The sequence below is a fragment of the Rousettus aegyptiacus genome, unplaced genomic scaffold (assembly GCF_014176215.1).
Source record: "Rousettus aegyptiacus isolate mRouAeg1 unplaced genomic scaffold, mRouAeg1.p scaffold_m13_p_6, whole genome shotgun sequence".
In the NCBI taxonomy this organism is placed as follows: domain Eukaryota; kingdom Metazoa; phylum Chordata; class Mammalia; order Chiroptera; family Pteropodidae; genus Rousettus; species Rousettus aegyptiacus.
The window spans coordinates 37,907,883-37,931,851 of NW_023416309.1; the positions used below are offsets into that span (position 1 = coordinate 37,907,883).

At 51.9% G+C, this 23,969-nt stretch overlaps 1 protein-coding gene across 4 annotated transcripts; it reads right to left on the minus strand.

Moving 5' to 3' along the window:
- Positions 1 to 962: 962 nt before the first annotated feature.
- Positions 963 to 21,407, minus strand: LOXL4 (lysyl oxidase like 4). 4 transcript variants are annotated; one of them, XM_036222212.1, is made up of 15 exons: positions 21,302 to 21,407; positions 16,432 to 16,746; positions 15,627 to 15,805; positions 14,565 to 14,770; positions 13,152 to 13,190; positions 12,784 to 13,003; positions 11,727 to 11,913; positions 11,396 to 11,550; positions 10,482 to 10,649; positions 9,270 to 9,432; positions 6,816 to 7,059; positions 5,603 to 5,718; positions 4,774 to 4,910; positions 4,241 to 4,352; positions 963 to 2,229 (listed from the first exon to the last, which is right to left on the minus strand). In XM_036222212.1, the coding sequence occupies exons 1-15, from the start codon at positions 21,366 to 21,368 to the stop codon at positions 2,159 to 2,161; spliced, it is 2,379 nt and encodes a 792-aa protein (XP_036078105.1). In that variant the 5' UTR covers positions 21,369 to 21,407; the 3' UTR covers positions 963 to 2,158. The 4 variants fall into 4 exon arrangements, with proteins under 4 accessions (XP_036078105.1, XP_036078106.1, XP_036078107.1 ...); XM_036222213.1 differs by having other exon boundaries at positions 11,727 to 11,910; positions 21,302 to 21,325; XM_036222214.1 differs by lacking the exon at positions 21,302 to 21,407 and adding an exon at positions 21,032 to 21,167.
- Positions 21,408 to 23,969: the final 2,562 nt, after the last annotated feature.

A 23,969-nucleotide genomic window follows, 5' to 3' on the forward strand; every position in this document is an offset into this window, starting at 1 on the left:
TTAACACTTTAGTTTCTCTGAGACAAAAGTATGCTGAGGTGAAAATCTTCTGACATTTTTGGTTCTGTCTGGAATTCAGTGGTTGGTATTCTGTTAACATTCCTCATCTAGTTACAAGTCATGCCAGCCACCAATCTTCTCATGCCCTTCCCTTTCAACTCAGAGGTTTAACAGCACAACTCTTGTATAGCTTTTTCCAATAACTAGCACTAGCTGCACCTATCAAACGTGTGATGTGGGCAGCAAGGCTGAGACCAGAGCTGGTGGCTAGCTGCCAGGTCTGCTTTTTCTGGCCCTCTTGGACACTGGATCCAGCAAGAAGTTGTGGGTAACCTCCCCGCCTGAATCTAGTCATCAGTCACCACATGCTTCCTCGCTAGCTGCACATTCCTTCACAGACCATTAGCTGCATGTGCGAGTATAATGTTGTTACTGTTTGGGAGATGTTTGCTGGCTGCAACAGGAAATCAGTCCTTCCCTTGTTTACCTAAACTGCCATGCCAAAATATAACGCTCCCTCTGCCTAATGAAGGAAATGAGGGGGTTGAAAAGAGAGAAGGTAAAGGAGAAGGAAGAAAGCACTTTTTTATATTCATAGAGCATACCCCAGAGCATGTCCTTTTTTACTGTCTAAGGAGGGGATAGCTCTCGTGATGTGAGGCGGGAAACACTATTGTAAACTTGGCCCATTTGCTACCATTCATTTTGGCTTTGCAGCCTCGGTTATAAAAGTTTACAATCATCGAACTTTACCTCCTTGTTTCCTATCTTTAATCCCTTAACCTTTCCAACTCATATTTCAGAACTGGGCCTGTGGTGGGAATTGGGAAACCGACGGTAGGCTAATATCAGAGAAATGTCGTGAGGCTGTTGTGAGTAGTATGCATCCTAGTCACCAGCTCAGTGGGAGTGAAAACAGGTAAAGTTGGTGTACCAGGAACTGCAATGAAACACAGCCGATCTTGTCTTCAAAGCAGTCCATAGTGAGCAACCTTTATTGGCATTAGGGTGTCAGATCTGTAAGGATCATCTCTTAAGTTTGTCTGAGTGGAGAAAAGATTAAGAATTATGTCCGGGAAGACCATGGGGTTTTATACTACTTGAGCAAGACCGTATCACAGCCACGTCAAGTAAGGATGGTGACTTTTCCTAGGTTTTGTCCTTAATTAAATGTTCTCTGACAGTCGCCTGGCCCCTAGTCTACCAGACCTGTTTTCTTCTTCCTACAGAGATGTGTGGCCCATTTGACCCAATGTTCTTTCCATTGCAAAAATTTATTCAATGCAAAGTTCACTTCAAAAACTTGATTGAGACCTGAAATTTAAGCCAGTCCTGAGATGCACAGTGATCTTGAGGGAGATTGGGTATGGCGCATAGTTTTTCCTTGACAGAGGCCCTGACCCGGATTAGGGTCCATATTATCCCAGCAATCTTTTTGCTTGACCTTCTCTTGCTGCCCTGCAGGAAGGCCCTGTCTGGCCACTTCTGCAAATCTTGCCCCTTCCCAAGCACTCAGTAACTGTTGGTGTTGGCCCATCAGAATATAAGGTGATGCCTGAAGCCTAAGCTTCCAGGGATATTAGAAACACCCATATGTGCAGTAGGATAAAGGTAAAGGCACTAAAGAACAGACTCTTAGAGAATATGACAGGTGAGTTCTAAATGAGAGATCAAGCAAGGGAATGAATTCACAAACGTCTCTGCCAGTTGTATTGCTTTGATCTCCTTGCAGAGGGCTGCTCCCACCTCCTGTGTATTTTGGTCCCCTGTCTTCTACTCCAAGACATTTGCAGAGCACCTTTTAGATGGGAGACTGGGCTATAGTCCATCCCTAAGGAACTGATTGCTCCTGAACCAAGAACTCTGGGGCAAAATCCAGGAAAGGTTGGGTCTCCTTAGGGAAGGGGAACTCAGCTGAACAAAGTCTGGAGTTCAAAGTCCATAAACCAAAGGTCCTTAGGGGACAGGCCCAGAGCCAGCCAAAGGGAGCAGTACCATCCTGGTTTGGCGATCTTGCCCTCAAAAGGCTTCCTGAGCAGTTCTTGGTGCCCCTTGGCACTGGCCCTTTTCTCTGAGTTAGGGTTCTGTGAAGGGCATGGCTCCAATAAGCTGAGGTATCTGGTGTGTGGGCAGCAGCTGGGAGTGTGCAGCGATGGCTTCAGATGAGGTTGTTCCTGAGACGCTGCTGCTCCTCCAGGGAGAGCTCTGCATTGGCTCGGTATGAATCCCCTGTGGGTCAAAGGAAAACAGGTAAGTAGCCAACCCCATCACAGGCTCATCCCTTGACATCATCACAAACAGACATTCTGTCGAGCTGTTCTGTACACCATGTCAGTCACGGGCCAGACCACAATTCATTCTATAGAAACAGACCCTGACAGGTGTGTAGTTTGAGGGACATTGGGAAGAACAGGCTATCGAGTGGAAAGGGTTGTGCTGTTACTCTCTTTTTTTGCCCCTCCTTTTCTCTCTGTGCCCTGGAGAATTGACCCCTAGAGATTGCCTCACTCTGACTCTCATCCTCTGGTTTCTGGTTGATTTAGGTCAGTGGGAAGCAACAGCAGGAGATCAGAGGGTAGAAGGGGCAGAAGTGGAGGTATTTCTTCCCCTGTTCTGGCAGTGATGGTTTATTATGACTCCAGACCAGGCTTTCCATCCTCCACGGCTCTAGCTTTTATTGGCTCCAGGACACGCTCTGCCCCTTCAAGCCTAAAGGTGAAAACAGTTTTCCACGCTTGCTTATCCCTGGATGTCTCAACACCCCTGTTTCCTTAGTCTTACACTTCTATAAATAGTCCGTTTATTAAATAACTCAGACTGTTATCCAGGTGTGCTGTTTTCTGCAAGGACCCTGATGAGCCAGAATTTCATTGTTTTTCTTTCCTCCTCACTGCCCTGGATCCCTTCCTTGCAACCTGCTGCTAGCATTGTGGAGGATCTGCTGTCTCCATATGCACAGTGTCAGATTGCAGTTCCTGGTTCCTCTCACATTCTTATTTAATGGCCGCACAATCTATCCATTGACACATATTTAAACCTTAGACTGTCTCTTCTTCTCATTGTCTTTCCATTTCTTGCTAGAGTTATCTTTTGAAACAATCTGACCTTTTCGCCCCCTTTGAAATTTGTCAATGGTTCCCAGAAGCCTACAGGTTCCTTTAGTAAGAACCAGCATAATGCTCCCTGCAAAGAACCGTAGTGAGTTTGAAGTACAATAGAGAAAACTTCTGAGGTTGAGACTTCTTCACTATCTTACAGCTAGAAAGAGGTTGGAGTTGGATCGGGAACCCAGTGATGCCTTCTGAAGCCAAATCCTATGCTCTTTCTCCTACTGTCTTCGACTTCTGCCCCCCTTCTTTGAAAACCAGCTCTATTACTTCCTGCTTTCTCAGTATTTAGTTCATACCTGTTTGGGATACTCAGTAGTATTGGGGTTACCATTTGCATATATGTTTACACTACTTGATACTGAACTCAGCATCTTACTCCTATTTATATCGTAGTGCCTGGCCCAGTGTTCAGCACAGAAGTACGTCTTAATAAATGTTTGTTGCCTGAATGGATAAGGCTGCCCTACCCCACATATGCAAGTGTGGGTGTGAATACACAGCCCATAGCAAATACAATCATTTTTAAACTCGAAGATTGAAGAATTGCTACTTTTCTTTATAGAGAACTAAAGCAACCACCTCTTTTCTGTGCTCCCACTGGATCACCTGATACTGCCGGTCCTGCAAATGCCCTGAGCCCCGTTTTCTATGGTTTCCTTGTAAGCAGTGATCACAGCTGAAGATACCAGCACAGATCTGGGGGGTTTCTACTTTTTTTTTGCCTGTGAGTCAAGGACGGAGGCCCTTCACAGGACCCTAACTCAGACAGACCCGGGCCCCATACCAGCTCTGCCAATTGCTATGTAACTTGTTGCAGAGGTTCTGTGACCATATAAAAATGGGAACAGGTAAGGGGAAATTCTGACATGGCTTGAAGTAACAGACTAGGACAGATGGGAAACAGTTTACAATCCAAACAGTCTGAAGGACAAAGGGATGTAGAAATAGCAATTGGATGAAGCTCGATGGTCCGATCGGTTAGAAATCTACCTGTGAAGATGTCAAAGGAAATTCAACTGTTTCATGCCTGGCCTTTAAACACACTTTGAGGTCACACACGCGGGTGCATTTAGAGTCTTCCAGCACCCCCAAGCCCACACAGGGTGGGTCCCACAGTGGCTTGCAGTTACCTGTGTGGCAGTTGTGCAGCCAGACCCGGTGCCCGTCATACTTGCAGCGGCACTGCATCATGTTGTTGGAGAAATCTGACTCTGCCACTTCGTATTTGGGATTCACAACCACCTAGAGTGAGAGGAAGGGACAACTGAAAACGGGTGATTTGGCTTCTGAGTGAGTTGACAGCGACTGTAATAATCCTTTTGATCTCATGTAGTCTTACAAAGCATGTTTCTATATTCTTTGTTTCACTAATCCTTAGTTACCCCAGGAGGTAGGCATTAATGTCCCTGTTTTATAGATGGGGACTAAGAAGTCACAACCAAAAAACTGTGACTTGCCCATTGTCCATTGAATCAAAACTGAAACCCAGGTCCTTCGGATCCGGATTCTTTTTTTTTCCCTTTAACATACCTAGCTCCTTCAAGTGCCCGACCTGGTTGGAGACCTTGTTTATGATACTCTTCCTTCATTTGACCCCAGGGAAGCTTTTAGAACATCTGGAGGAAATGGATTTCCTGTGGGGAATCTCCACCAGCCCCCTTACCTGAAAGATATAATCCCCGGGCCCCACGTCTGTGATATCCACCCACTGGCAATCAATGTCATGTCGGTAGGTGTCCCAGCAGCCAACGGTCACTCCCTGTTCCCCAAAGTTGGCACACGCATAGCGCCGCTGCAGTCCTGTATGGAAGGGTGTTAATGGTTACCGAGGTACTCGACAGGTACTCGAGACCAAGCACCCTGTTAGGTCCTTCATGTACTTTATTTTTTGACCTCACATCAGCCGTACCAATCAGATTAGAGACCCAAGGTTCACTTAAATAACTTGCCTGAGTATCAGAGCCAGAATTCCTACTAACCACGAATCCAGCACTGTGACAAACTCTCCTCTGATGGGAGACTGTTCCTGTGGGTGCTCTAGTGGAAATCTTCGTTGGCTTAGGAAATGTAATTTGAAGATTCCAGCTACTGTGCTAATATATTTGTCCATCCATTGGACACTCTGACTAGCCAGTGTTTACCATGCCATTCCTCAAGGGTAGGAACTGTGGGCATGTAAATAGGAATCAGACAATTCCTCAAAGAACTTAGCAGAGATGAGACAGATCTGCAACTATTATCCCAAAATAGGAAGTGTTAAGCATCTTAAAACTGGTTGCAAAGTGGTTGAGAATGCAGAGGAAGTAGAGATCTTCCACCTAAAATTTCAGAAAGTAAGAAATTGATCTTTTCGAATTGCCTTGAGAGGTGACAGTTGCTGAGCCAGAGTCTCTAGGTACCTGGGGCTACTGAAGAGAAGCAGAGGGGATTCTTACCCCAAAGTGGGTACAGAATATAACGCAAAGACGGCGTGCCGACAGGAAACCACATACCTGTGGGGCAGTTTGTGTCCTCTAGACAGAAGCTGGCCTTGTGTCCCTCAGCTACCTTGGAGCCATTGAGAGTGAGTAGGTCATAGTGGGTGAAGACCTCAATGCTGTGGTAGTGCCTGCAGAAGGGTCAGAGCTGTCAGTGTGGCAGCAACAGGAGAGGGTCCTCTCTGGAGGAGTTGGCAGGGAAGACTGAGGCCCTGGGCCCCATCATTACCCAGAGAACAACGTTATAATAGCAGGGCAGTGCCCTTCTCCTTTCCAAACCCTAGATTACTGTGACCCACGACCTACTTTCCTGGCTTTCCTGCCTGACAGCAAGGCACAGCTGTCCCTATTACCGAAGGGTGACTCAGGTGAGATGAAAGCTCTGTGTTGCTAGCCTCCAGCAGGCTGGCACCTGGCTTCAGGGCCTGAACTGGAGGTAGAAGGAAGGGGCGCTTGTAGGAACCAGCCTAGGAGTTAGGTTTGAGGAAGATGCTTACTCTGCTCTCTCTGCGCCTGGGATCAAATTGCTACCATTGTTCTAATGACAACTCTGTTCGTGCTAGAGGGCAAGGTGCTTATTATCTCAGCAAGGCCAAGTCCCAGAGCCCTTGCCCAGTCCTCTCAGCTTTCCCCACCCTCGGCTGTGTCCTGAAGAGAAAAACACTCTCCATTCTGCCTTTGTCACAGGCATTGTCTCCTGTCTGGGCTGGAGACTCCCGATAGGAAAGAATGCTCATTGTCTCCTCTGAGTACCAGTATTCATGCTCTTCTTTGGGGACCTTGCTTTGCTGCTGCAGAACCCAGCAAGCTTTTCCTGCAGAGCCAGCATCCTAGATGAGATGTCTATTTTGGGTCTCCAGGTTTATAGGAGTCCTCACTTTACCTGGCTTTTTAAAAAAAGGCCTAAGGTCTAACATAGAAAAATTGTCCACTATTCTAACAGATCAGCTCTACCAGAAGTAATTGCTGTTGGATGTTCCTGGGAGAAATGGACCCCATGAACACCATCAACATGGCTACATCCAAGGCCAGTGATAGAGCAATGGAGAGGGCAGGCCGATGTTACTGGGATCCTCTATTGCCTACTGGACGCAAGGCCAGTAAGGCCTCTTGGAAGGAAGGCTCTTACCTAGAGTGCACACCCCTCCCAGGAAAGTGCCCAAGGCCAGTGAAAACCAGACTGGTTTGCCCCCTGGGACCTAAAGCCACGGCGTGGGCAGGCACTAACCTATGGCACTGGTGCCAAATCCAGCTGTGGCGTCCTGTCTTGGGACGGAAGTCAGCCCGGCCCAGGTTGTAGATCTGTGAGGAGAAGCGCAACAGGCGCCGGTGTCCATAGGGCCAGTCCATGTGGTCAGCAGACTGAGAGAGGCAGTTCTCTTCGTGGGCACAGTAGAGCTGGCTGAGCGGGCGGTCCTCCAAGTAGGCTGTCTCCTGCACTAGTTGGGCATTCATCACGAGGTCTGGAGCACCTGGGCCACAGAGAGCATGGTGGGGATACAAAGGCAACTGTGTTTGCTTTCTGGCATGGGGGACAGGCTTGTCCCCAGACTAAGCTTTTTTGGGAGACCCCAGAAGAGTAGGGTAGTTTGGGAGTCTGTCATTGCCTTAACCTGGGAAGTGGCTAGTGTCACAGTTAAGTGTGCTGGCTTTGGTGCTGGGCTGCCTGGGTTCATGTCTTGGCTTCATTTCTGACTACGCCATTAACTAGCTCTGCGACTTGCTTAACCTTTTTGTCTCTCATTTTCCTCAAATGTAAGATGGGGATAATAATAGTGATATTAATGTGATAATACCTATAACGTGTTTAGATCATTGGCCTGTGGTAAGCATGCACTTGATGTAAGCTTATATTTCTTTTGTAAAATGCTTCTCAGCCTGTAAGTGCCTTTGTGTAGCCTGGCTCTTACAACTTCAGTAAGTGCCGCTGGTATCTAACTTGGTGACTTTAGCTTAGTCACTCTCTTCCTCTGGGCCTCAGTTCTTTCAGTGAAAAGGGTGAGGACGGGGATGAGTGGGTTAGGAGAGTTCATCTCCAAGCCAGCTCCTTAGCTCAGCCATTCTAGTCCATTCTGCTGCAGTTCCCAGGACTGTGCTTTCTCCAAGGTTCCCTTTCTAACCTGATTGCTATCATGGGTATTCCTAGCAGGGCATCCTGTGCACTCCCCTCTGAGGCATCATGGCCATCCCTAGTGCTTCTCTATGCATAGAAATCCAACATGCTAGAGCATGTGTCTTTGATAAACTGCTCAGCGCTTCTCCCGTTCCCTTCCTGTCATGGGCTCTTACCCTCCCAGAGGCCACACGCCTCCTCGACCATTGCTATCCCTCATGTATGTCAGTTCAGAAATGTGGAGATCCACGGCTGTTGCCAGGTAACACCAAGAGAGAAAAGTTGCCTGTTCTCAATGCTTGTCTATGCAGAAACGGTTACAGTTCAGATTTTTGTCAGAGGCATCATATGGGTGAGCCGCAGCGCTGGCTATGGTGAGGTGGGAACAGTGGTTGACTTCAGAGGGTGGGAGTGGGGGTGTGGCTGGCTTGCTCTATGGTGCCTGTACCATCACAAAGATGAGCTTGACATTCTTGTGGTATATTTTGGAGAGAACCCACTGACAAACCCTAGAGTTCCTGGGGGAAAGAAGGAGAGCTTTCAGAGAGGAGACTAAGAGAGAGTAAAGGAAAGAAAGAAATGAGGAAAATCGTAGAAGACAAATAGGAACGGCAACAGAGGCAGCAGGTCAGCTGTGGTGAGCCATTGCGAAGCATCGAATGCGTTCAGGAGCAGATCGGCCACTCCAGGCAGGGAAAGGTGAGCCATAAAGTCCAGTGTTCCTCCCAAGTGCACTGGATGGAGTAAGCCCTAAAGCTTACTGACAAAGGTTAAGGACGTCTTGGCATTGGAGCTTGGTTGGGAAGAAGGTCGAGGGGCCACTTGGGTTGGTGCTAGCCTGCATCTTTGGACTGGATATACGTAGTTACCCTGGCATGGACCTGGTTGGCAGGTTCCAGACAGAGGTATTGCTGCCCCAAGAATCTGAGTGTGCGGGGTAGACTGGTGCCTGAGAATGGCCTTGGCCTAAAGCCTTTTGTGCATATTCCACAGCTCAAGAGGAGAGCACACAGGGAGTCTTAGGCTCATGTGTCCTCACATTTATATACCTTCTTATACCACAGTTTTCAGACTTTTCTCTTACTACAAACTACAGTGAGAAATATATTTTATGTCGTGACTTAATACACGCATACTTAATTCCAAGAAAAAAACAATACTTCCCTTACTAAATGGAACACATTCTATTCTATTTATTTTCTGTTTATTTTTTAATTCTGTTTTATTTTCTATTCTGTTTATGTTTTAACTACAGATCATGGCATGAAAATTGAAAAACATTGTATATCCTTATATTTCACTTATTCTCTGTTTCAATTCTCACAATAACTCCATGAAATGGGCAGAGCAGAGTTTGTATCCCCACACAGCTGTCACTTGGCCACACACAGCTGGTAAATGGCAGAACTAGTGCTCCAAGTCCAGCCCTCCCTCCACTCCCCTGCCCTGCTGGCCTTGAGCTGGGACCAGCACTCGGGACCCTTCCTGTGGGAGGGAGGTATAGGCTTGCTTCTGGGGGAGCCCAGGCCTGCATATCCCATGGCCCTCTGGGCCCTCCTTGTTACTCACTGTCTGTGCAAGAGACTCCAGCTGAGAAGCGCCCCGTGCCGTGGGAGCAGTGCACCGGCCCATGCCTTTGACACTGCTGCAGAGCTAGCTCAGTGCCTGAGCAGCGCACGCCGCTCATCACCACTTCTCCAGCCCCTGGCGTCCCCTGCCAGTACCAGGTATCCTGAGAAAACAGCCAGCACCACCCAGTCAGGACAGAGAGATGCCTTTGGAATCATCACTGACTCCCATGCGAGGCTCAGACCCCATCCAACTGCCCCCACCATGCTGTGCCCAGCTTCAGCCTGAAAATATTCAGTGATGGAACAGTCCGTGACACTTTGGACCCCTCCGATAGTAGACCTTTTTTTCGTGTATTGAGGCAAAAATCCACTGCCTTGGCTTCCACCACTGGCCCTGTTCCCATCCCTCTCCAACATGACAGCCCTCAGCTATTTGAAGAGGATGGTCCTGTTCCCTTCCTGCCCACCCAGGCAGCCTGTCCCATCTCCCAGCCCCTGATGGTAGGTCGTGCTCAGGGTTGGGCCCAGTTCTCCAGGTACGGCGTGCCTGGCATTGTCTGGCAGGCCAGTGAGGGTATAGTTAGTGAAGAGGTTTGTCTACCACAGCCATTCCCAAAGCCTCTTGACTTTGTTTTCTTGGTATCTTTTGACTCTCTCCACTTATTTTTCCCAGGACTGCCACTAGCCTGGTCCCAGCCGGCATCATTTCTCATCGGGGCTACTGCAACAGTGTTTTTCTGGAGTGTATTTTCCTGTATTCATGTTAGTCTACACCCTGTTTGCCGAACAGCAAGCCAGAAATCTTTTAAAAATTGACACTGCAGGCCTCAAGTGGTCTTGGCCCTGCCCCCTTCTCTACCCTCACACTTCATACCACTCCAGGCCTAGTCCCTGATTGCCTTTGCCGAGTCGAGCTTCCTCTGGCCACAGGTCTTTGTGTGGGCTGTTTATCCCTCCCCTCCTCATCTGCCTAACTTCTGCTCATCTTTCCTGTAGACACAACCATGTGCCTGTTGTGTGAACGTTTTATTAATGACTGCTTCCCTCCCTTAGCTGACTGCTACGTGAGGCAGGAACTGTGTCTCCTTCATCCCGGTATCCCCAGCACCCAGCATTATATTGGCCCAAAGTTTCACTCAGTAATTGTTGAATGAATGAATGAAGGATTAGCAGCTTTAGCACAGGAAGTTTGGGAGCAAGATGAACCTACCTTAATGGCATGGCTGGCAAAACCCAAGCCGAGCTGTCGGCAGGCCACCATGGCTTCGGTGAGTCCCCAGTGGTCACTGCACACAGCCCCCCAGCGTCGGACCCCGTTCACCTCCACCTGCACCTCCACCACACCCTCCTCGGGGCTGCGCCCGCCAGCTAAGCGCACCTGCAATGATCAGAGGTGTGTGAGGAGCAGGGCAGCCTTAGGAGGGGAGACCTCAGGACCTCCCGGCCAGCTCACTATGTGGTCCTGGACACCACATACCCGTTCTCTGGGTTTGTCTCCTCTGTAACATGAGGACATTTCTTCTAGGTATTGAAGCAAAAATCATTACTAGATAGTCCCTAATGTCCCTGCCCGCTCAAGAAATCTGACTCGAAGTGCCTGGTCCTGTGGCTCCTACTCCAGTACTTGCGCCTCTCCTACTTGAAATCCTACCATTAATGACAATTTACCAATTGCGGAGGACTTCATCTCTGTCGTCCCATCCACAGTGACCACGTGAGACAGTTAACCCCATTTACAGAAGAGAGAACCAAATTCAGAGACAGGAGAGACTCGGGTTCTGGCCATCCCAGCAGCCTCTCCAGTGCCACTCCCCGGCTGACAGCCCGCTGGCCCTCTGCCCTAGGCACCTTCTTTCTCAGCTTTACAGGGATTCTGAGAGGGTGTGATGGGAGAACACATCCACCTGAAGAGTCCCGCCGCACTGAGGGGGCGTGGGCCCGGCTAGGGGAGACTCAGAGAAAGGGCTTTCCAGGCTGCCACAAGGGAAGGCCAACTGGGACCCAAAGCAGAAGCGCTAGCTGCCTCTCGTGACCCCCTCCACGCTGGCTCCATGAGGTGTCCTGGGGCTATCTCAGGGCTTCCCCAGTCCTCAAGCCTGAGGCGATGCCCAGACCTGAGCTCACCTGATTCCGGAAGCCCATATTTGGGACATGGCACCTGACGGCAGCATCATTCTCATGTCGACAACCATTCTGGGACCCTTCCAGGGAGGGGCATTCACTGAGGGTCCGCTCATATCCCCTGCAGCGCACCTCACTCAGGTGGATGGGCCCCAGCCCTACAGAGGGAAGGAGGGAAATGCCACGTGAGGCTCCATCTCTGTAGCCACCCAGCCGAGGCTCCCCCGCCACAGAGGGGGAGAGCTGTCCTGGACCCTGGAGCCACCTGGGCCACCAAGGATGGACCAGTGGTACATCCAGATCCACCCACCCAAGTCCAGGCCTCCTCACTCACCTTGGCCCAGCTGGGCCCCAAACAGGGCCTCCCGAGCAGAGCCAAAGCCAAGCTGACGACACACAATGCTGGCAGAGATGAGGTTCCACCCGTGGTCACAAACCGTTCCCCACTGGCGGTTCATGAGTACTTCCACCCGGCCCTCGCCCACCTGGGCCCCAGAGCGGAGGCGCACCCTTGGCTCCTGCTGGGAGAAAACCAGCTTCAGGGAGGGCCGAGGAGGAGGGCCAGGGGTTGACCCACCGTGGGAGCCTTGGCGGGGCCCCTTCTGCCTGGCCAGAGCCACCTACAGGAGTTGCAGTCCCTCCTCTGACTGCTCGTAGCTATTACCTCGAATAAGCTGTTCTTCTCAACCTCCTTTTCTTCAGTGACGAAGAGCCACCGCAATAATGATAGTAAGAACAAATTCCAGCTCTCAGAAAAGAGGCTCAGGAGTGGGGTCCCTGGGCTTCGAAACCCTGCCACCTAGTCCCTAGACAGTTCCTTCCTCTCGCCCAGCCTCTGCTTCTTTGTCCTGCGGAGTTGAACTAGATCAACACTTCCCAAAGGGATTTGTGAAATGATTTTAAAGACATGTAGGGACATGGCATCGATTAAACTGACTGACTTAGTGGGGAAGCTGTTTCCATTTTCACTCTCTCCCTCTCCTTCCTATTTCACGGAGGAGACCATCTCATCGGGTGCTGGCCTGTCTGTAACACCTCACCAGCACTTGTTCCTTGCTTTTTATAACAAAGGGCCCGGCTCAGGTTCCACACAGACGTAGCTACAGTGTAATTACTGTTTTTATGGTTGCCTTCTATTCATGGCGGGTGATGTCAGCTGTCCATTTATGGTAGATGGGCTATAACCAGTCCTTTTAAAATAAATTCCAAGATTCTGCCATTCTGTGCTTCACTCTCCTCCTCCCGGCTGCACTATGCCTCCTTGACGGGCTGCTGTCCCTCCTGTCCTGCCTGTTCTAGAGCTGCTCCCCACCCATCCTTCCCCAAAAGGCCGGGTCCTGCTAGGAGGAGCCTGTGCCTCCCTGCCTGGGTGCAGGCCCCAGAGGACCCACCTCTGCCCGGGACTCCTTGCGCCCAGGCTTTGCCTTTGGAGGGCGGAAACGGGGCCCTGCCACACAGCTGACCACGGTGTGCATGCCACCTGGGCAGGCTGGCTGCCGCTTGCCCCGTGCTGGCGCCACCTGCACCTGGCAGTTGGCAATGTGCGGCTCCTTCCCCAGGCAGTTGACCCGATGGATCCAGAAGGAATTCTTCTGGGTCAAGCTCTTCAGCCTGGAAGGCAAGGGAGATTGCGGGTGGGGGAGAGGTTGAGGGGAGCTCAGGACTCAGGGAAGCCAAGGCATTGGGGAGAGGAGGGCAGGGAAGGGAGGCCCTTCATGCCACACCCCTTTACATCCTTCCCCAAGGGTATACTTCTCACCTAGACTTGGCATCCTTCATCTTTGAATCCCAGATTTTCCTAGGTAGGAGAAAACAGGTGGGGGAGTGGAGTAGATGCAGAAGCCCTACCCTTTTACCCTGGCTCGTCACAGTTGTCCTTGAGTTTGTGCCAGACTTCATGGTTTGTAAACTCTGTTCATAGATCTTATTTCAGTGCTGAGCATCCCAGTAGCCCTGAAAGGATGGCCACCTCACAGATTTCCTTCTTGTTTTATAGGGAATGAAAGCAGGGCCTAGGAAGCCCCCTTGAATAATCCCCAAGTCGGATCTCTGTTGTACTGGGCTGCCCTTGGGGCAGGCAGCTCCCAGCTCACCCTCTCCCCAGTCCAGAAGAAGGGATACTTTGGGGAGCATCCCAAGAGAAGGGACGCAGGAGAGAGGTCTTCTGGGAACAGGTGGGAGTTGAAGGCCTTAGACTATAATCAGGGCTGCCCTCCTCATGGGTGGTAGGTGTTGGCCAGGCCCAGGCATGCAATTACCAGGCAGTGGGGAGTCAGAAGCCCCCACCCAAGTCACCCCCAAAGATGGAGCTATATGTCTGGTCTTTAGGACCAGGGTTATCTAAATCAGAGACACAGGACAGAGTGACTAAAACTGATTGGGGTCGGAGAGGATAGACAACTGAGATGTACTATGGGACATTTTTCCCTTGACAAGAACATAGTCTCCACTTACAGAACTAGTAGAGCTGTGACTGGCCGTTATTTACAGACTGATGCAATCCTGTGACTATTCTGTCATGTTTCTGACAGACATAATCTCCTCTCCCAAATGCCACCCCACCCCATACCTCATTCACACATAACCCAATTAAGGCCTAGCTCGGATGAGAGTTGAGGAAATTCTCTGGGGCAAAGTTGAGATAATTCCCTGCGGATTGGATAACTGAAGCTCAGATGCCCTGCTGAGGCCCCACAGCTAGTTAGTGGCAGAGCTGAGACCAGAACTCGAGTTGTCTAATCCTTATGGGCACCATTGTAAGTTATCTTCAGGAAAGTCTACTTTTTAAATCAGGGACACAATTTTACATTCAATTGTTTTCATTTAGGGAGTATTGTATACTTTAATCAATTTTTTTTTATCAATTGGCAAGTACAATATTTATTTTCTGACCATTTCTAGACATTTCCCGAGGTCTCAGAGTTCACATTCACTCTCCTCTTAATAATTCTGAAGGTTCTAGAACCCAGGAAGTCCAGGCACATTCCTCAGTCGGGCCTCTTTTCCTCCCAATCCCAATCCCCACTAACCGTCCTGCCATAGACACCCGCCCCTTCCAATCTCACTGACCTCTGCAAGGTCCTCCAAGTGTCCCACACACTCACACATGCGCACACGGCCAGTGCCCCTCAACCCTGCCTCCCCGGCACCTTCTACCCAGCCATCCTCCTACCTGTAGTAGTGGCTGTCGACGGGCGCCTCGCTGGGGAAGCCCAGCATTCCACACACCACCCTGGTGTTGTTCCTGGTCCAGCCCTGGTCACACACCTGCCGCCAGTGACCCTCATACCTCACTTCCACAGCTCCCTCGGTCACCGGGCTCCGCCGCTTGGCACTGGCAAGGATGGGCTTGAGCCGCACCTCCTCCAGCTGCCGGCCCTGCAAGGTGCACGGTCACCATGGGCCCTGGGATTCCTGCCCCTGCTGAGCCCACCGCGGGTCCTCATGTGGTAGAGTTGGGGCTCAGAGTGCTTAGAGATGACCCCCCATGGCCTCCCAATTGGATGGGCTGGCAACTGAGGCCCAGACAGGGGAGGTATTCATCCCAAGGCCACAGGGTGAGCACAAGGCAGAACCTTGGTTTGTTTAGGGTCCTTTCCTCAACTCCAGAGAGAGCCAAGCACATCTGCCTTCCCTGGGGTCAGGACGGGAACCCTTGGAGTTTGGGAGGCTTCCACTAGGCACAAAGGGGCTTCCTCCTGCCACCCTAGGGAGAGCTGAGGATGAACACAGCTGCTAGGACCACCAATATGATCCTTTGACCCATGAGACCTCCGCCTTATCCCTGAGGTGACTTACACCATCCAAGCCTACAGTGCTCAGCGGGCCAGGGCCAGCTCTCCTCAGGATAAGGGTGTCTGGCAGTGGACGGTGGGAGCCAGGACCTGCCCTGCCTGCTCCTGTTGTTTGGCTTGGGCTGTTTTTAGCTTGGGGTTGTTTGTGCCGGGAAGAGGCAGCAATTGTGGCCAAGCCTTGTGGGTGAGGCAGCCCCTTCCCCCTCTGCCGTCTCCCTTACAGAGAGCAACTTCAGCGATTCCTAGCAGGCCCAGCCTCACGCCGGGGCCCTCTGTCCAGGCGCCTGTTGTAGGCCATCAACAGGAATCGGGGCCCAGGGATGCTTCTTAGCCCACGCTCTCTTCCCTTTCCCCTCTCTTCTCCAGATTCATCACCCAGAAGGCTCTCTGTCCCCTAACGAAACACTTGGCTCAGGCGAAGGCCTGAAAAGCCTCCTTACCTGGGGCCCGAGTGCATTGGAGACCCTCTCAGAAAGATAGCCACGCTGGCGCTGGGGATGGCACACCACGCCGACATCCTCCGAGTGGCTGCAGTCACTGACACCCCAGCCATTGGACCCGCACTGGTCCAGGTTGCTTTCTGTGCCTGCACAGCGCACATTGTCCAGCCAGATGGGTCCTGTGTGGGAGGGGACGGCTGACGCTCAGGCCCCACATGCGTCATACACACACACACTCACCCATGCGTGGATACAGAAAAGCAGGTCATGGGCTCTGCCTCACGGGTAGGAGCCCACAGTTATCAACTTTCCTCTTAAACCCTGCATGGAAAGTATGGGGCGGTGGGAGTGGAGAGAGGAGAGGAGTTGGTTCTCCTTGGATCTTGGTGTCTACAACCTGCCTACTGCCTCCTCTTGGCATCGGGTCCTATAGAATATGTTTTGGGGAAAAGCCAGGTAGGTTTAGGAATTAGCCCAACCTGTTCACGCATTCATCCATCCATTTGTTCATTCGACAACATTTGCTAAATACCCACCGTGTGCCAGTCACTGTGTTCGAGAAAGTTAGAGCTGAGTGATGATGGTAATGGTGGTGGCCTCATTACAAGTGCAAGTGGGAGGGTCAGAGCAGGGTCATTTGCAGCTGGGGCACTCAGGTAATGCCTCGTGGAGGAGGTCATTTAAGCTGGGTATTAAAGGACAGGAAGGAGTCTGATGTGTTCTGTTGAAGCCCTGGTGAGCTCGGCCCCTGAGAGAAGCCTCTACCATTTCCTGGTCATCCTGCTGGGTGGTACCAGTCACTCACCCTCCCCTGGGCCATACTTGGCACTGTGGGCCCAGGTCAGGGCTGCCTCGAAGCCTAGCTGGCGGCAGGCTACTGTGGCCTCCTGGAGAGCGAAGCTGTCATCGCACACGGTGCCCCACTGGCCTTGGTACAACACTTCCAGGCGGCCCTCCTCGGGCCTGCTTCCTGGGCCTACCAGCCGTATTTTTGTGCTGCCCAGTGACTGTGGCCTGCTGCGAGGGGCTTGGCCCAGCAGCAGGAGGAGCAGGAGCAGGGAGAGGGTGGCTGGTGGGAACCACATCATGATGACTTCAAGGGCAGCTGAGGCCGAGGCACCTGGAGAATAAGTAAACATGACAATGATCACTACCTCTACCCCCGACCTCAGGCCTCTTCTGCTGACAGAGAAAAGTCATGGAAGGGCCCTTCCACATGTGTGCACAGTGGCACTGATTGAGCCTGGGTTCTGAGATTATTCAGTTCGATTTGAACTCACCATTCATTGGCCATGTGACCTTGAGGAAGTTTAAGTTTAACCTTACTGAGTATCAGTCTTCTTACCTGCAAAGTGGGAGGTAATAATTCCTGTCTTACAGTGTTATGACTGTTAAAGAGGTCACTGTGTGTAAAATGTGTAGCACAAACCTACCGCAGGGCAAGTGTTCAGTAGCTATTCTTGATACAGTCTTGTATGTAGATAAAAGAGGTAGCCTACCCTGTGAGTCATGGGGGAGCCCCCTTGGGGCTCAGAATATCTACCCCAGGGGTACTGTCCTCACCTACCTTTCGATGTTCCCAGCATCCTGGCCACCCTCGCCATAGAAGGCACGTGGAAGGCTGAGTGGAAACAGTCATTTTAAGGAGGCCTAGCATTCATTCGCGGTGTGGTTTGAGCAAGTCTCTTAAACCCTCTAGGCTTAATTCCTTGTTTCTAAAGTGAGGAGGATGAACCAAATATTGTCTCATCTCTCCTCTAGCTCACATAGTCTGTGATATCCTCAAGACCTAGTTCTAGGTCCATCTCGGTGCATGATTCATACATTGATTTAACGAACGTTTTTGGGATACTTGCATCAGGCCAATTATTAGGCCAGGTGATGAGACAAAGAAGTGAAGACATCACACGCTGCTCCCTGCTTTCATGAAGCTCAGAGAAGAGGAATCAGGGAAGGCTTTCGGAGAAGGGACATTTAACCTGGGCCTTGTCGGACGAATAAGAATACTCCTGGGTGGAAAAAGGGGCATTCCAGGCAGAGAGAACAGAATGGGTAAAGGAAGGAAGAGGGAAAGAGACATTTGTGCAAGAGAAGGTGCTCTCTCTTAATCCTGTATTGCAGGCTTGGGGACTTGAAGGACAGGCTGGAGCCAGATGATCAAGGGCCTTGTGTACCATGCAGAGAGTTTCTCCCTCATCCTGTGGGAAGCAAAGGGTCTTGGTAGGATCTTAGGCAGTGACCATACACCAGAGAGAGGGCGCCTGTTTCCAGGAGGCTGTAATCAGATGCTCTTTGGGTCCTTAGAGGGAATGAGGTTGGGAGCTGGTCCTCTCCCTCATACATTAGCAGCCTTGGCCTTGGGACCAGGGTCAGGGAGGAACATAGAGGATTAAGTTATAGCCGAGAGCTGTCCGAATGTCTGCAGCCCCCAATGCCAAATTTCTCCATCTCCGGGCTTTGCTGCTGATGGGTAGCTGAGGCAGTCTGGAGCAGTGGATGGAGAATGTTGGGTCCTTCACTCTCTGTTTAGTACTTGAGTCATAAGAAAGCACGTTCTAGGGACACCTCCCTCTTCCATGGCCATTAAATGTCTTTGGGGGACTGTGTAGCTGGTCAGTCTCAGCAGGGAAGGTCTCACGGGGGTCCCCTGCCACTCCTTTCCCTTCGGTTTGGTATTTGACTGAAAATCACTCCATACTCCTTCCTGCAACCAGCCCCAGCTCCTTCAGCTGCCAGTCCTCCTGCTTTGGCCAGTCCAGGGCTGGGCAGAGTGGGCTCTGGGTAGAAGTGGCCTGGATGGGCTCAGGAATGAAGCTCCAGCCCCCAGTGCCCAGAATAGAGGCAGGATTCTTGTGAAAGTTAAATGAATGAATGAATGAATATATGTTAAACCCATAGAAGAGCAAGTTCTCAGTTGACAGTTTACTATTAGTAACAGCAACTGTAACAGCTACTATAGAACCATTGCACTAGGTTGGTCCCAGCCTCTCTTTAGATAAAGAAGGAATGGAAGCCACATCCTATCTCAACAGCAAGTTCTTGGTGCCCTTCTTTGCGACATTTTCCAGCTTTGTCTCTTTTCCTTCTGAACCCAGGTTCTCCTCTCTCCACTTCCTGAGGCCGAGTGTTGCCTCCTCCCCTTTCTCACTGCTGAAGTCTCTTCCTGCCCTGACCCCTCCTGCACTTCCTTCCAGACTTAAACACTGTTTTCTTCACATCACTCCCCCTGCCAGCTGGCTGTCACCGGGAGCAGAGTGTTCTCTGCTGCTTGGGATGTCCCTGTTCCCTCTTCTATCGCCCCTAAGGAAAGAGGTAGACAACTAGGGACTGACCCAAACTCGGTCACTGTGGGTAGCGACATTCCAAAGATGACAAGAGAGGAAGGGAAGGACTGGGCTTGGGGCCCTCCAGCTGTTAGGACCCAGTGGTCACATTGGGTCTGGCCTAAGAGATGATCCCACTCCCCATTCCCAGGAGTCAGGATACTCCTCACTCTGCCAGCAAATTGTTATGTGACTTGAGGAGGGGGTGGCTCTAGGGGGTCCCTGAATCTATGACATGCTCTAATGGGCTGTGGGATGGGCTAAGCAGGTCTGCCTGTGTGGCTGTGGCTGACACCCCACAGCAAACAACATGGAGGTCTTATTAGAGGCTGTGGACAGTTCTGGGCCAACAGGCTCCCTCTCCTCCACGGGCTTCCCCGGAGGCAGGGGCGAGCTTCTGCAGCGGGGCCCTGCATGCTAGGCCAGGGTAGCTTCCTTCCTTGGAATCTGCCCAGGAGGTAAATGGGCAAGAGTGGGGACCGAGGGTCAGATACAGGAGGAGCCCTTCTTCCCAGCCTTCCTGCCCACTGCAGGTGCCTCACAGCTTTCGCTCACACCAAACTTGTCTTCTTGCATTCCCCAACATATCCTCAACCCCCGGCCTCCAAGCCTTTGCTCTTTTTGTTCCTTGTAGTTGGAGTATCCTTTCCCTTTGTTTCAGATTGTTAAATTCCTACGCGCCTTTTAACCCCATCTCAAATGCTACCCCCTCCATTGAGCCCTCCCAGGTCCCCTCCTTCCTAGCACTTGGTGTGTTTGCTTCCTGTCTCCACAACTAATCCCCCCTGTCTCCCATAACTGGTCCCCCAGCACTGAGCACAGCAAAGAGGACCAGGGTGAGGAGCCTCTCTTAGAGAAGAAAACAGCCTCAAAGTGTCAGCCCTTTTCCCAAGTGAAGGAGTCAGAGTAAGGGGAAGGATGTGGGAAGGTGCGGGGGGTTAATAATAATAATAATATAATATATTATAATATAAATATAATATAATATAATATAATATAAAAATTTTATTGAATATGTATCTCCACTTTACAGATGAGAAAATGAGGCCCAGAGTAGCAAAGTAACTTCCTCAGCCAGGATTCAAACCCAGGCAGCCTGGACCCAGAAGCCAGGCTCTCAGCCATGAGAGAAAGGGAGATTGGAGGAGGAGGGGGAAGAATGAAGGGAGGCAGAGAGATGAATGAAATTCCAGCCTTCTGCTGGTTGATTTATGACCCAGCTGTGGCGTGAGGTCACTGGGGTGGGTGCCAGTACTGAGCGCAACCAAATGACAGATCCAGGACCCTGCCAGCCTGAAGTAGAGAGGCACCTGCTCCAGGTGCTGCCAGGGGACTCTGGCACCTGGCCTGACCTGGCATCCCCTAGAAAGGACTGGAAATGTCCAAGGGTGTTCAGGAGGGAGCATTGTGGGGTGCTGTCCTGGTGGGCAGCAGCCCGCAGTTAACTTGACCCCTTCTCTCTAGCTCTTTGGGGATGGGGTGGGGCTTCCCGTCTCAACCCTGATACACTCCCTGGGACCACAGATTATGGTGACCTGGAGCAGTGCCAGCAAATGGTCTCTGAGCCCTATCTCTCCAGGCATAGGAAATGTGGGGGTTGAAGCCTTCTACCCATCTTCCACCCTCCGCCCTCCCTCCTCCCCTTCTCCCTGCCACCCGCCCCCATCATCAGCTTTGGTCTGGTTAGTTGGAGAGCTCTGCTGTGCCCTGCTTCTTTGCACCCGAAGTAACAGGAGAGACATCCGAACCTGTCTTGTCCCTTCTCCTGCCTCCTTCCTGGGTGAGAAGGCAGAGATATGGTTACACTTAGTGTGCTCACAAACAAGACACGCATGTACCCCGAGGCCCCGGCACAGCACCCTGGGTGGGCCTGGGTCCAAGTTCCCCAACTTGGTCACTTCCATTGGAAACGAACTGTGAGCGACTAGGGGTCTAGGGTAACTGTCCAAGTGACCTACATGCCTCCCAGCGCTCAACCTTCAGGAACCCTCAGAGGCTTGCAGACCCATAGAGAGACGGAGGTGGACAGACAGACAGGACAGCAAGAGACAAACCCAGGGTTAGGGCGAGGCGGGGGCTCACCAGCTGGAGCGCGGACGGTCCGGGGCTGGGCGGGCACTGCGGCCAAGCAGCTCTAACGGGCCTCCTGGGGCTCTTAGGGCCCTTTTATCCCGCTGGGCCACGGGCGCCCCCCCCCCCCCCACCCAGCGGGCGCGGAGACCTCGCAGGCCCCGCCCCGGGCGGCCCTGGACGAGGCGGGCGCCCCGCCCCGAAGCCCCGCCGCCCTGCGCCCCTAGCCGGGACGCTGGCCAGGGCGAGCGGGTGCCAGCCCGCGTACGTGTCTGTGCCCACCTGCCCTGGGAAATCCCAGGGTCGCGTAGTTGCAGGGCGTCAGTGGGGAGGAGGAGCTGTTTTCCATGTAGGAAACTGGCGCGCGGCAGCAGGAGAGACGGTGGGAGGATCCGAGTCCCAGTGAAAGGACGGTGGCTCAGCGCCAGCGAGCTGCGTCTACCAGGACTGCCGCTAGGGCCTCCCGAGTCCCCGTCTGAAGTACGGTTTCCTTCTCTGCAAACTGGGTCAGAGGCTCACCCTCAGAGCTGACCTGGGGATTACATTCTGGAAGGTGCCAGTGGACCCCTCACATAGGAGCGCCTCCCTGTCGTTAGGTGCTTGGTGACTTAGGACAATGTAGACTCCCTCCTGGACGTGCCGGCAAGAGGACTGTGGGGTGGGCTCAGTTCAGAAAATCAGGATGGTTGGCGCAGGTTTGCTTTCTTTCGAGTAGCAGGAGGTCCTCTGGGTTGCTCTGGTCCCTGGAAGTTTATTGAGTACTATGTGGGGGTGAGTTCTACCACTGAACAGTTGGGAACACTGAGCCCCAAGGAACATGACTTGCTCTCTAAGGTAATAAACAGTCACTGGAAGAACTTACATTCTCCATTACAACCCTTTACAGAGTGGGCTGACACAGTCCTGGGCCTTGACAGGCTCTGGGAGAGGGGGGTGCACTTGAAGAGCGGGTGGGAGAAGGAGGCTGTGGAATATGACAAAAGTAGAAATGGCTGAAAGAGAGGAGTCCCACCAGCTTAGCTGAGCACCCCGGTGCTGAATGCCAGTCCCTTTCCTCCGATTTCTTTCCCACAGTCTTGGTCCCTCCCAGTGCCTCAGTGCCCCAATCTATACAATGGGCAGAGAGTTCCAGCCTCCCTGCTTTCTCCCCAGGCCCAGATCGGTACCGCCTGGTTCTTGCTCTTCCCCCACCCTCGCCTGAGTGTTGTTCCAAAGGCTCATTCATTCAGCAAACCTTTATTGATTTTCTCCTACATGCCAGACAAGGTGCTGGAGTGCTAGCCACTGCAGGGCTGGGGGTGGGAGGGGTCTTCTCAGTCTGGGGGGTGGGGCGGGGGCAGGGAGGCAGACATGTAAGCAAACACCACCACAAGGCGGAGTGTGATAAGGGTTAGGATGGCAAGGTGGACCTTTTTGATCCCTGGGTGACAGCCTGGTCACACTGACCCGGCTGCTGGCGGACGGCCATCCACCCTTGGCCACTCATGTCCCAGATGCCCCCCAGTGCCCCTGGCCTGCCCTAACTAGGCCCAAAGCATTCCCTGTGATGAATCAACAGGAAAGAATGCTCTCAGCCTCGGGTCAGTGGCAGCAGGAGCAGCCCAGCCCCTCCCCCAGGGACAATGAGGCAGCTGTGGGCTGCGGTGCCAGGTATGCCTCGGCCCACTCCCCATGCCCAGCTACCTCTCATGCCCGGCCAGGAACAACATAGAGGGCTCAGAAACATGGGCCCCGCCTGCTGCCAATCACCGGCCTGGCTGCCCAGAGCTAAAAATACCCTGGAAGCCCAAGAATGAATGGATGTTGCCCGGAAGTCCTGTAACCTGCGGCACTCTGGGCAGAGGGTGAGGCTGGGGAGCAGTGGAAGGAGAGATATCTCAGGGGGTCCCTGTCGGTCCCCCTCCTTGAGAAGTGAGGGGCTGGAGTCCCAGGCCCAGCCCCGTCCGAGACTAGTGGTGAGATTGTCTCAGCTGAGTGGCCATCTCCTCATCCTTAAATGCTATTGCTGAGGGGGTCAAATGGTACAGTTCCTTTCATCTCAATAAGCTTTGATTGATGGAGACTGCCCGCCTCCTCCTTCGTGCCTGACCGTGCTCACAGCCTCAGCAGCTCTAAGACCCTCTGCTGCACTCTTGATGTATATATAGGTCTGTGTCCACCTTGACTTTGGGGGCCCCTTGAACTTCTTATTCATCTCTAAACCCAGATTTTATCACAGGGTTTGGTACATAGAAAGTGCTCAGTAAGTGCTGGTGGATTAAATAAATAGACATACTTTGCACTGGTTCTTGAGACAGAGCTGGGGAGATGAAGACAAGCCAGATGTGATCCCTGTCCTCAAAGAATGTGCAGAGCAGTGGGGGAGACAGACCTAAATCAACCAACAGACAAGACATCACTGTCATCATAACAGCTAGCAGGGGTGGAGCAGTTATTCTATGTATTATCTCATTTAATCCACTTAAAATCCCTATGGACAATACTTTCATTGCCCTCCTTTTATGGATGATGAAACTGGGTCACAGAGAGGTTAAGTGATTTTTCCAAAAGTCATACAGCTGTTATCTGCAGAGGGTAGCAAGTAGTAAACTGTAGTGGAAGCACACGCCTGTGAGAGTCCAGAGGAGGGAAGTCGGAGGATTGAAGGCTTCATGGAAGGAGATCCTTAAAGAATAAATACGATTCGCTAGGTAGAGAGGTGGGAAAGTGGGGTGGTCATGAGTAAAGCTTTGGAAGCCACAGAGCACTGTATAAGTATCGGGAGATATCCTATCTCCCTTCACCCCTCACCCCGTCCTACAGGGCCCCATGGTGTAAGCATCACCATCTGCCCGCCCCTCCCAGGTTGAGGAGCCGGGAGGTTGAATAGTAGCTAACATGAATCTCTTCCCCACTGGGTATTACTCAACCCTTCCCAAGTCAGGGCCTGTGCTTTCCTCCCAAGTGAGAA

What these genes read in the sequence shown, in the direction of transcription:
- LOXL4 (XM_036222212.1), bottom strand. Translation starts at nt 21,368, where the DNA reads ATGGAAAACAGCTCCTCCTCCCCACTGACGCCCTGCAACTACGCGACC. An exon ending in CAAGTATGGCCCAGGGGAGG is followed by an intron (nt 15,806 to 16,431) that starts GTGAGTGACTGG and finishes CCTCCCACACAG; the next exon opens with GACCCATCTGGCTGGACAAT. An exon ending in GTCGACAGCCACTACTACAG is followed by an intron (nt 13,191 to 14,564) that starts GTAGGAGGATGG and finishes TCTCCTACCTAG; the next exon opens with GAAAATCTGGGATTCAAAGA.